This window comes from Miniopterus schreibersii (genome assembly GCF_964146895.1).
Source record: "Miniopterus schreibersii genome assembly, chromosome: 12".
In the NCBI taxonomy this organism is placed as follows: Eukaryota; Metazoa; Chordata; class Mammalia; order Chiroptera; family Miniopteridae; genus Miniopterus; species Miniopterus schreibersii.
The window spans coordinates 47,716,975-47,728,973 of NC_138112.1; the positions used below are offsets into that span (position 1 = coordinate 47,716,975).

At 43.4% G+C, this 11,999-nt stretch overlaps 1 protein-coding gene and 1 pseudogene across 2 annotated transcripts; one reads left to right on the plus strand and one right to left on the minus strand.

Moving 5' to 3' along the window:
* The first annotated feature begins 1,360 nt into the window (after positions 1–1,360).
* Positions 1,361–11,505, plus strand: LDHA (lactate dehydrogenase A). The gene is made up of 8 exons (XM_081152903.1): positions 1,361–1,522; positions 3,613–3,762; positions 5,519–5,636; positions 7,108–7,281; positions 8,375–8,548; positions 9,230–9,347; positions 10,193–10,316; positions 10,797–11,505. The coding sequence occupies exons 2-8, from the start codon at positions 3,637–3,639 to the stop codon at positions 10,959–10,961; spliced, it is 999 nt and encodes a 332-aa protein (XP_081009029.1). The 5' UTR covers positions 1,361–1,522; positions 3,613–3,636; the 3' UTR covers positions 10,962–11,505.
* On the minus strand, positions 7,509–8,365 carry LOC308564539 (glutathione S-transferase P pseudogene; annotated as a pseudogene). Its single transcript has one exon. The product of its transcript is annotated as a glutathione S-transferase P pseudogene (transcript).
* Positions 11,506–11,999: the final 494 nt, after the last annotated feature.

Consider the following 11,999-nt stretch of genomic DNA (forward strand, 5'->3'; position numbering starts at 1 on the left):
AGCATCGAGATTGCCTAGCTTGCTGCCTGACACATAGGAAGAGGTGCTCAGTAAGTGGTACTTATTTTATTCATATTTGCAGAGTTAAATAGAGGCTATTGTTCTGCATAAGAAAAGGGAAGCTGTACTTGGAGTAAGCTGTTGTTTTGTGCCTTAATTTAGGGGACAGGAAACTCCTTGCCTAGATTATCTTCAGAGGTCATCCCAGAGCCCTTCTGTTGAGGGTTCCTATCTGTTTCCTTAGCCTAACTTCCACCCTCGGAGCTCTGCCCTCCTCTTCTCAGCAGCTGTGGTCATCTTTGGTAGACAGGCAGGCAGGGGCCCAGCCCTAACCGATTGAGGGCACTGTTGCAAACACTAGGGAACCAGAGACACTGTTGCAATCTGCCCTGACCTGAGGAACCCTGTGGAGAACCTGGGGCTGACCCTCAGCCCTGACAGCTGCGTGTTTTAGGGGCGAGCCTAGGTTTCTGGGTCTTCTAGAGTGATGGGAAAATTGTTAGGACGTGCTAGAGAGGTGCCCTGCTTTTCTAGAGCTGAGGTTAGAGTTTTCCCTTCAAAACCAAGAAACCCACAGTTATGGGTCTTTCTTGGAGCTGAGTGCTAAAGTGATGCCCCAGGTGCAGTGAGGAAGCACACTCATTTATGCCCTTGAGACTCGCTGTCAGATAGGAGAGCAGAGCACACACCTCTAAGGCAAGAGGGTTTGACGCATGCGCAGACCAGTGAGGTGGAAGCTGCTAGGAGGGAGGTACCAACGCTCTGGGCGTGTGGGGTGCGGAGGTTAGGGGGAGTACCCGGAGACTGGTGGTTCAAAGAAGAGATGAAGGAGGAAGGCAGGCCAGGCAAAAAGAACCAGCCTGAGCAAAGGCTTGGAGTGGAGGTAAAAATAACATAGGTTTATAAAAACCAAAAACAACCCTGACTGTTCTTGGGTGTGGCTGGAATGCTAGGTGCTTGGAAGGTTTAGCAGAAGGGGAAAAGTAGCGTCAAGTTTTGGAGACCGTTCGACTTAGGTGAGGACAGACTGACCCTGTGCTAGGAATTTTTTTTCAACAAATAGTTGTTGGGTAACTATTTCGTGCCAGATGTTCTGGGCATTGGGAAATAGCTGTGAACATTCAAATCAAGCCTTCTCTGAGGGTAATCTCCACATTTTACAAAAGAAGAAATTGAGGGTCAGCTTGACTCCAGCTGGTGGCTCCTCAGGGGCCTTTGTGGACCGAGGGCAGAGTGGCTCTGGGCCGCTCCTCATAGGTGCCAGCGCACGTGGGTGGGCCCCCTTGTCCCCAGTCTAGCTGCGCGCGCCACCCGGGCCTCTCCACTGCCCCGCCCATCTGGGAGCTAGCCCTCAGCTCGACCCACACGTGGGATCCCGCACGTCCGCCCCGCTTCCCCCTGACGTCAGCCCCACTGTTCCATTTAAGGCCCCTCCCGTGCGAGGCTCCGAGTATTGGAGCCGCTGCCACCGAGTCCGGATCCTCGCCGCGCGCCACAGACGCCCGCCTGCCGCACACTCCCGGTACTGTAGGGCCCGGCGCGCTCTGCGCCGCATGGGGCGGGCGAGCGAGCTGTCCCGGGCCTCTTTGGCCCGGCGCTACCTGTTACTCCCTGGGGATTTAGGTGCTACTTCCCGGGAGCATAGTCGGGAGACCTGTCGGTGGCCCCCGCCCGGCATGGGCGTGGATCCCGCCGCGCTCTGCTTTTGCTCTAAGTGAGCACTGTGGCCTCTGGGCTGCCTGGGAACCGAGGAGGTGGCTGCACCTAACCTGGGGCGGAAACTCCAAGTTGATGCAGAAGGACAAGGAGATGACGGGTCTAAAAGGTGGGGGCATACCTCTGGGCTGGAACTTGGCAAACGGCGCTGAACTCGAGGTCCGATTCCCGGACCCCATGGAACCAGAAAAGACTTAGCAGCCTGGGCGGGTTCCTGGAAGCCGGAAAGCCGCTGAGCACCACCTTCCCAGGTCGCATTTTAGCCCTAGGACTCTCGAGAGGTGGGCTCTCTGGGAGCCGCCGCTGCCTGTAGATTATAGGGCGCTCTTTGCGCCAATTACATTTATTAAGTAGCTACTGATGTATCTGTCGGGCGCTATGCTAAGCACGGTGCATACAAAGATGAGCTGGAAGGGTGTCTCAGCCCTTCCGCCTTTCAGACGGTCTATTGAGAGGAGAATCATCCGGAACCGTCCCCTTCTTTTGACAAATGGGGGAACCTAAAGCTGAGAGAGAGTTGGGGCATCTCTAAGGTCACAGTGGATGACAGAGTTGGGGAGTAGACCCTCTTTCTGCAGAGCTCCTCTCCCACACGTGTCCCCCCATTGAAGGGAGCGCTGGAGCCCAGGGCTTGGTTTGGTGAAGCCAGGAGGTCTCTGCTGGAAGAATTCCTCCCTTCTCCCTGCCAGGGAGCAGAAATCTTACTAAGCTGTCTAGAAATAGCAGTGATTTGTAAGGAGAGACCCGATCCCAGCTTGGCGACCCTGGGCTGCTTGCCTGTAAGCCCTCTCGGATATTTTTGCACTTTGGGACGCTGTCAAAACTAGATCCAGTGAATGCAGTGCTGGGTCGGATTAAGAGAGTCCAAGGTGCGTTCCCTCTCCAGCTCTGGATATGGGGGTTCCATCAAGTATTAACACTAGGATTCCTGGCCTCAGGCCTCAATGCTATTTCTGCACTTCCTGTACTGACAAAATTTCCTCATACCGGGCCCCTCGCCTTTGCAACAAAGATCACAGCAGAAGCCACACCAGACACCTCCCTTCGGGTTGGTTTAGAGTCTCTGGTATTGGGATTTAAAGTCTGGCTCTGGCCGTGCGCCAGGCCCAGGAGGCTTCACGCGCTTCTCTTGTGCTCCCGAGCACTAGCTAAATCTAAAGTCTGACTCCGAGCTGGCGCCCTCTGACCCCAAGGGCAGGATAGTTCCTAATCTTTTCTGATCGCGGGCGGGGCCGGTGCCCACCTCTCAACAGGCAGCAACCTCTAGACCACGCCGGTCCCCTCCCAGCAGCTCTGAAATGCGGGGCGCCCCGGAGCAGCGGGAGGGTGGTGGGGGAGGGGGCAGCCGCTAACCTTCCGGGTTTGGGCGGGTGATAGAGCCCGAGGGCTCCCCGGGACCCAGAGGTTGGTCTGGTCCCCTCCCCTTCGGGGGCGGGGAAAGGAGCGCGCATGAGCAGAGCCCGCGGCCGCCGCGCCGCTTGGGGGAGGCAGTTAGTGGCACTTTTCGCAGCACCTCCGGTCTTGACTCGAGGGCCTTGGCAGGAGCCGGGCGACTGCAGTAGACGGCGCGTAGTGATCTTGTTTAAGGAAAGGCCTGCCCAGCTTGGGGTCAATAAAGCAAGATGAGTGAGCCGGCAGGAGGCTATACTTACACCCAGACGTCGATATTATTTTTCCATGCGAAGGTGAGGGTCCTCACACCAAGGTCCTAGCCAGACCCCACTCTGGCCTTAGGCGATATTTAGGGGTTTTTTCCCCCTCCCCCTTTTTAGTCATCCCTTGTGAATTTTAGGAGCAAGTACCTCAAACAGAAGTGCAATAAGCTTTTCCAGAACATGTTTTGGTTAGTAAGTGTTAAAGAGGGTGCAATGACAGCGCATGTTTTTCCCCCCATAGATTCCTTTTGGTTCTAAGTCCGGTATGGCAACTCTCAAGGACCAGCTGATTGTGAATCTCCTTAAGGAAGAGCAAAGCCCCCAAAATAAGATTACAGTCGTTGGGGTTGGTGCTGTTGGCATGGCTTGTGCCATCAGTATCTTAATGAAGGTAAGTGAGAGTCTATCACTCTGAAAGCCAAGGATACCAACCCCACCCATCCCTTCACTCCCTCCCTAATAACTGCATTATAACAACGTATATACAAATATTGAGGTTCATACACCCTTTCAAAGAACTTTATGTAAAAAAACATTTGAAATATGCTGTACCAAAAGGGTATTGGAGATAAAAAACAAAAAACCAAAGGTTATGAGGCTGGCAACGCAGTTTCTTAAATTCATTGTGCTTTATTAACATGCATACATTGCCTACAAATGAAAGAGTCCCTGCCTTTAAATAAGCTAAAGTTATTTTAAAGTAATTTTTGAAGGGAAATGGTATATATACTATGGTAAAATGAAAATCACACTGATGTGGGAAATCTATTTTGTCAGCAAAGGGGATGGATGCTTTAAAATTTTTTACTATTTACTATTTTAATATTTTATTTAAAAATTTTTTAATTTAATTTTTTATTTTTATTCTTTTGAAAAGTCTTGCTCCCATGCAAATCCCCATTGGCCCCCTCCCTGGATAGCAATTTTGGGACCTGTTATGGAGGCTAAACTTTAATTAGAAAAAAAGAACTTGTGAATGAATAAAGAACACTTTTTACAGTAGTCAAGCCTGGTTTATATAAAACAGAAATTGAGGCAGCTTACAATATTAAAATATTTTTAAGTTTAGATTTGGAGTTCCTAGTAAGAGTGATTGAGTGGCAGACACACAATGCAATATACAGATCATGAATCATAGAAATGTACACTTGAGACCTATATGATCTTATTAACCAATGTCACCCCAATAAATTTAATATAAATAAATACAGAGTGAAATGATGAATTCTGGGCTCTGAACAGAAAAGGATTAAAGTGAGAAGGGACTGAAAGCAGAAATAAGCTATCCAGAGGTTGCAGAGCAACACAGTTGCTTTGTGTTCTTAGGAAAGGCCAGTTTACCAACTCTTATTCCTTCCCCCACTGAATCAGAAATTGATACCATCGGTTTTTCCTACACCACCTGTGGTCTTTTTCAGTGATGCTCTCTATTTAGGTGTGGGTAAGAGTATCTGCTAGGCCACTCATTACACTATAGATGATTTGGGGGTAGATCTGCAGCTCAGCCAGTACAACCTCTTTGGTTATGACAGTCCCCATCCCATTTGTATTAAAACTATTGTTGGTGCTCCTGGTCTGAGATGCACCTAACAACTTTTATAGGTTGAACTGAAAGGATATTTTTCACTAATATTTTGAAATGCACAAATCTATGTGTGTAAAATTGTTATAGTTCATTAATATACAGAAATATATAACCAGGGAATGATCTGGAATATCACTTTTTAATTTCAAGTCTTAATACTGGTCAATATGACCTATTTAGTGAATAACAACCTAAAATCAGTATGTAAAACTGAATTTGAAAGAGTAACTGGATCACTTTTACATAATTGGAGATTATTCTAACTACTGCTAATCCAGTGTTCTGTTTTCATGTATGGGTGGTGGAGCCCTTGCAGAGATTACTCCAGTGAGGAGAGAGGGTTGGAGAGAGGGTCAGTGCTTCTTCCTATGTATGGGACATCTGTGAGTCAGCTTTTAAGTGGGGGCCTGCTCCTGTGCGAGAAATATGGAAATTTTGCAGGCCCAACTAAAAATTTGGAAGTTTGAATTTTTAAAAATTTTTTTTGTAGTTGAAAATGTTTTATTTTTAAGATGTTACCTTTGGAAGCAATTTTGACTTAACTAAAAATTTTGTCTTTTAGGACTTGGCAGATGAACTTGCTCTTGTTGATGTCATGGAAGACAAATTAAAGGGCGAGATGATGGATCTCCAACATGGCAGCCTTTTCCTTAGAACACCAAAAATTGTCTCTGGCAAAGGTTAATTTCAACAAGTTTATATTGTAGTCCCTGGTAGACTTAATTCCTTATCAGGCTCAAAATCCTATCTCTTCCAACACTTCTTTTTTATACAGGATAAGAGAGCCTTGGAACAATTTTGCCTCCTTACCTACTAATATAGAAATTTCAATTTCAAATGGTTTAAATGGAAATTCAACTTGTCAATAATATAGAAAGTATCTGAATTAGAATGTAATTTGTAAAGCTCCATAGGTCCATGTTTAACCACACTGCTTCAAATATTTAAATTAAATATATTTCCTTTCCCTACTTCCTTTTGCACACTAACATAATGTTGAGAATAGGGTAATTGAACCTGTTCAGCCTGCTCTTGGCTTGACCCTTTTTCACTTAATGAGCACCCACTAGCAGACCTGGTCATGGACTCAAATAGTATCTGCCTTGTCACTTGAAAATCATTGACCACTTATCTGATAGGTGACTCTCTTCATTATCTTCATCCCTGGCTTAACTGTCCTGTGCCACAGGGATCAAGAAGCAAGGTGTACTTGACAAATGTAAAGCTGCTTCTGCTTTATTTATTAATTTAATTTTTTATTTTTGTTTTAAAATATTACAGATGTCCCTTTTTCTCCTCATTGACCCATTCCTCCCCTCCCACGTCCCTCCACAGTCTGTCTCCACACCATTGTCCGTGTCCTTGGGTTGTGCATGTATGCATATAAGTTCTTTGGTTAATCTCTCCCCCTCCACTCACCGGCCCTCCTCCATCCCTTTGAGATTTGTCAGTCTGATCCATACTTCCAAGTCATTGAATCTATTCTGTTCATCAGTTTATTAACATAACTTGGAGTGGTTCTGTTTCTCTGATCGTTGACAATTATTTCCACTTTTCCATGCTGGAAGACACCCACACAAGAGTAGGTGGTGCCAAGATCAATGCCAATTGCAGGTCCCTTAGACATGGTTGCTTGAGTGTATGCCCGGCTTGTACAGACCCGACCAGAACAGAAACCCTCGCGTTCAATGAGCTGTTTCTGCTTTTTTTTTTTTTTTTTAAAAAAGGCTTGTTCCTGGGCTGATATGACCACAATTAAGTTTAAATTTAAGTAGAAACAGGAGTGTGGAAGATCATGCACTTTGAGCTTAGGTGGACAAAAATTTGGCAATGTACCTCATTTGATATGAGAATCAAATAAGTTTTATTCCTTCCAGCTCTCCCCAGTAGTAGTTGTATAAAGTCACAATGTGACTAAAACCAAAATACAAAGGAGGCATTGATGTACTCTTCCTCCATGCACAGGGGCACAGTGATAAAACTCCAAAAACTAAAGGAGAGGAGTCTGGGGGTATTAGAGACATTTTTCTGCCACATACACAAACCATATAGGACTATCCCCCAAAAAAAGTTTATGGAAAAAACTGTTGTTGGCTAGGTAATGGAGGTCTCTTAAAGGCCTTAACCTGATTATTGTTTTCCTTTGTCTAGACTACAGTGTGACTGCAAACTCCAAGCTGGTTATCATCACAGCTGGCGCCCGACAACAAGAGGGAGAAAGCCGTCTTAATTTGGTCCAGCGTAACGTGAACATCTTTAAATTCATCATTCCTAATGTTGTAAAATACAGTCCCAACTGCAAATTGCTTGTTGTTTCCAATCCAGGTGAGGTTTTTAATTGTATAAAAATAGATGAGCTAGAGTAAAACTGAGAGTATGTATTATATTCTGTATACACATATTTCTCATCTTTCACTTTCCTCCTGGGAGTGGATTTGTGTTTTTTGTAAAATAGTTAAGTTTAAAACATGAAAGGTAATAGGATACACCTTTCTGAATGTAGTTGGAACTTTAAAATTAGTTACTTGTGCAAGAAGATTGGCCATGATCATTATCAAGATCCATATAGAGCCATATATCTTTTTTGTCTCTCTCTTAAAAATTTTATTTGTCCTTAGGAAAGGGAGGCAGGCAGTCTCTGCCACCTGCTGAGAGTGTCACAACCCTCACTTTCCCATGGCCATTGGTGGGGAGGTTCATGTGCTGGGGCGAGGCCAGGAAGGCCTTGAGCTTGGGCTAGGCACTGAGGTGAGCCAGGAAGGCCAAGAGCAGGGAGAAGGAGTCCAGGCAGCGGGTGGCCAGGACCTACTGAAGCAGCAGCAAGTCCGCCAGGTTGTTGTCTGCAAAGATCATCATGTTACACACAGTGAAGGCCTGGCCCCCCTGGTTCTGGGACAGGTCTCAAAAGACTTCAGGTGCCTAGGTAGCTCCTTCACATAGTCCTCCTTGCCTGCCCCAAAGTTGGTGTAGATGAGGGTGATGTATTTGCAGCAAGATCCTCCATGCTGTCATTCACCGTACCTACCAGGGTTGCAACCCAAAAGCCCTTCCCATACAGCCCAAGGGGAGCAGCTCAGGTGTTGCAGGATGTCATTGGACTGGTACAGAGTTCCGACCTAGAACTTGGGAGCTGCCCCTACAGATAGGAGGCCTTGAGCGAGCCCTGTAGCAGGTCCCCTTGGTCACCACCTCCACCTTCCAGCTCTGGTGCTGGTCAGTCAGCAGCATGCGGTGGCCTTGCAGCACCCTTCAACAGAGAAGTAGATGATGGTGGAGGTATAGACAAAGGTGGTGGCGGCGGTGGGTGTGGTGGCGGCACCGGCAGCAGCAGACTGCAGGCGAGCCTCCACCATGTATCTTGAATAGCCAATCATCTAATGATTCACCCAGTATCTTTGCCTAAATGTTTTCTTCATAGTGGACATCTTGACCTATGTGGCTTGGAAGATAAGCGGCTTTCCCAAAAACCGTGTTATTGGAAGTGGTTGCAATCTGGATTCAGCCCGGTTCCGTTACCTAATGGGGGAGAGGCTGGGAGTTCACCCATTAAGTTGTCATGGGTGGGTCCTTGGGGAACATGGAGACTCTAGTGGTAAGTATAACTTATTTTCTATTTTTGTTTTCAAAAAGATGTGTAAAAAATTGGCAGTTTTATTAAATCAGAGCCTAAATCAGATATCCCTTCATCAAGGTAGAATGATTTCCAGAAATCTACTTTTGGTATAATTATATGCTAAGAATTGTTAAGATTTTAGCCATCCTCTGTGACATTTATCTGGCATACAGGATGGGGAATGAAATTTTACTTCTTACCATGGACACATTAAATAAGATAGTAGTTCTTAGGATGAGCTCAATCATTTAATAACATAGCTGTTTATACTTGACTTGCACTGTTTGGCCCTGAACAGGTCAGACAAGTCAAATGGAGAGGATGAAAAAATTCTATTATTATCACAGTTGAAAGGTATAATTTTCGCAGAGTTCTCAGTTCCTTAGGCCAAGATAATTCCCTTATGATTTTATACTATCTTTATATTTCAAATATATATGGATTAAGCATCCCAATAGGTTAGGAAAGTAGATTAGAATATTGCAGAAATTCTTAGTTTTATACAATCTAAACAAAGGGAAATCTAAAAGTAAGGGCATTGGTAGTCGAGTATCTACCAAAAAGGGGTACTCCTCCCCAGATAAAAGAGAATAAGGGTCAGAATTACTAGTCTGCTGGCTGGTGGATGGAAATAAATGTATTTTGTACTATTTCTTTTAGTGCCTGTATGGAGTGGAGTGAATGTTGCAGGTGTCTCCCTAAAGAATCTGCACCCTGATTTGGGCACTGATGCAGATAAGGAACAGTGGAAGCAAGTTCACAAACAGGTGGTTGACAGGTAATATGTCTCATAATTTGGCCACAGAGAAGGTTAAATTTGATTATTTTTATTTAAAAGATTAAAAGTTTAATAGCATTTGTATTTGAGTACTTTTTGTTAGACAGAGAACTTATTTTCTAAAGCCTTGCTAGAGATCATACTATAAAAAGAGGTAAAGATATTAAAAACTATAGACATTAATGCTACAGTCTATCTTTTGCCATAATTCCCAATTTATATTATGATAAATCTTTCTGTGCTTATAAACTACTGAGATACAACAAGTTAGATTAAGTCTACCCTATTTGAGATTCAGTCTTTACTTCAACAGCATATATGGTTCATTCATTTCGGAATAAGACATTTTAAATCCAGGTTCCTTTTATAGTCTTCGTGAGTAGAAGCACAGCTAGTTTTTTATTCAAATGATTATACAGTTTTAAGTAATGTGTAGATTCATAATGGTATTAAAAGTGTAAATACTTATTAACTATTTGTAAAATAGGGAAGTTTTCAACTTGGTGACATTATTTAACCTAAAAATCATGGGATCATGTGTGGACCTCAAGTCTATAGAATTGAATAATGAATCATGATTAGTCTAGGCAAGGCGCTCTTATTTGTATTTGTTTAGTTAAATAAAACCTGTGAACACACTACCCAACCCAAGAAACATTGACAGTAGCTATCAACTATTTGTAGTGTTTGTTGGGTCAGAATTACTAGTCTGTTGGTGCAAGTTTGTGGCATTACTCACTATGAAGCACATGTTCAGTGAAAGCTTTGTATTTTTTTTGTTTGTTTCTCCTACCTTACTTTTTCCTGCCCTTCCCTGTCATTCCCTACCCTTCCCTACCCTCCAGTGCTTATGAGGTGATCAAACTTAAAGGCTACACATCCTGGGCCATTGGCCTATCTGTGGCAGATTTAGCAGAAAGTATGATGAAGAATCTTAGGCGGGTGCATCCAATTTCCACCATGATTAAGGTAGGTCTATGTAGTGATATGTTGTCCTTAAATGCCATTATTTCCTGTTTTTTTAAAAAGATTTCTTCTAAGAAAGCAATTACATTAATGCAATTCCTCAGTCATTGACTTAAGAAATTAATGTGCCTGCAACTTTCTTTTTTGAAAAACATGGTTGAGCCTTAGGATTAATGTCCACTAGCACTGTGTTCAGCACATAGATACTTTATAACTTGTTGACTAAAAAACTATTCAATTATGTTGAGATGGGTGGAAAACTATAAAAGAAACAGATTTTCTTCCTTTGGGAAAAATGGAAATCACACTCAAGGTAGAGTTACCAAAGTGTTACACAATAAAAATTGGAAAGTACTGTGGATAATAGCAATAGTTTAGATTTTTTTAGAATGGAAATCTTTTTTAAAACATTTTTTAATTTAAATCTTGGGAGACCCCAGAATGCATAGAAAAAACATAAAATATTTTTCATTTTGTATTCAGGGTCTCTATGGAATAAAAGAAGACGTCTTCCTTAGTGTTCCTTGCATCTTGGGACAGAATGGAATCTCAGATGTTGTGAAGGTGACTCTGACACCTGAGGAAGAGGCCCGTTTGAAGAAGAGTGCAGATACACTTTGGGGGATCCAGAAAGAGCTGCAGTTTTAAAGTCTTCTAATGTCATACCCCCTCACTGTCTAGGCTACAGCAGGATTTTAGCTGGAGATGTGCATATTGTCCTTTTTATCTGATCTGTGACTAAAACATCAGTTTCCTAAAGATAGAAATAGTAATGGCTCATAAAACCCTGCATCTGCATCCTGATGCTGGATGGTATTTACCTTGTGTGGTCCTAAACTGGTTAGTATGAAATAGTTCCACCTCCTGAAAGGCACCACTGCCAATGTTGCATACACTACAGTTGCCCTTCAAACTAGATGTGTATTCACTGTGTTATATAACTGTGGTTTCTTTATTGAACATGCTGAGTCCAACTTTTTTTCTCTAATCAGTCACATCCTGGGATCCAGTGTAAATGCAATATTGCATGTCTTGTGCATAACTGTTCCAAAAGATCTTATTCTGTGTAACATATGTATCAGATTAGTGTACATTGCCATATAATGTAAAGAGAAAAGTCTACATATAAATAATACAGCCAACTATCCAAGTGTCATACCAACTAAAATGCCAAATAAACCTTGAACAGTGACTACTCTGTTAATTTATTGAGATATAAAGTCATAAAGCTACTATTTATTACATTATTGGGAGCTATTAGGTTATTCTTGGGTAACTCTGCAGTGATTTTATTTATTTATTGGTTAACTTTAGAGACAGAGAAAGGGAGAGATTAACATCAATTTTTCCACTTATTTATGCATTTGTTGGTTGATTCTTATAGATACCCTGACCCCCACAACCTTGGCATAGAAGGACAACGCTCTAACCAACTGAACTGCAATGATTTTTTTAAGGAATATTATTTACTATTGATCAAACTTTAACATGAATTAATATATTAAGGCTGGCCAGTGTGACTCAAATTGATTAGGTTAATTTTTTAAAATAGATGTTTTGATTTTTAGAGAGAGAAACATCATCGCTTAGCTGCCTCCTGCATACCCCCTACGGGGGTCAGGGGGCAACCCTTGGCATGTGCCCTGACTGGGAATCAAACCGGTAACCTCTTGGTTCTTGGGTCAA

Bases quoted from the DNA above. Each gene is read 5' to 3' on its own strand.
- LDHA (XM_081152903.1), top strand. From the start codon at position 3,637: ATGGCAACTCTCAAGGACCAGCTGATTGTGAATCTCCTTAAGGAAGAG. The intron at 5,637-7,107 runs GTTAATTTCAAC...TCCTTTGTCTAG, and splicing joins AAAAATTGTCTCTGGCAAAG to ACTACAGTGTGACTGCAAAC. The intron at 9,348-10,192 runs GTAATATGTCTC...CCTACCCTCCAG, and splicing joins CACAAACAGGTGGTTGACAG to TGCTTATGAGGTGATCAAAC.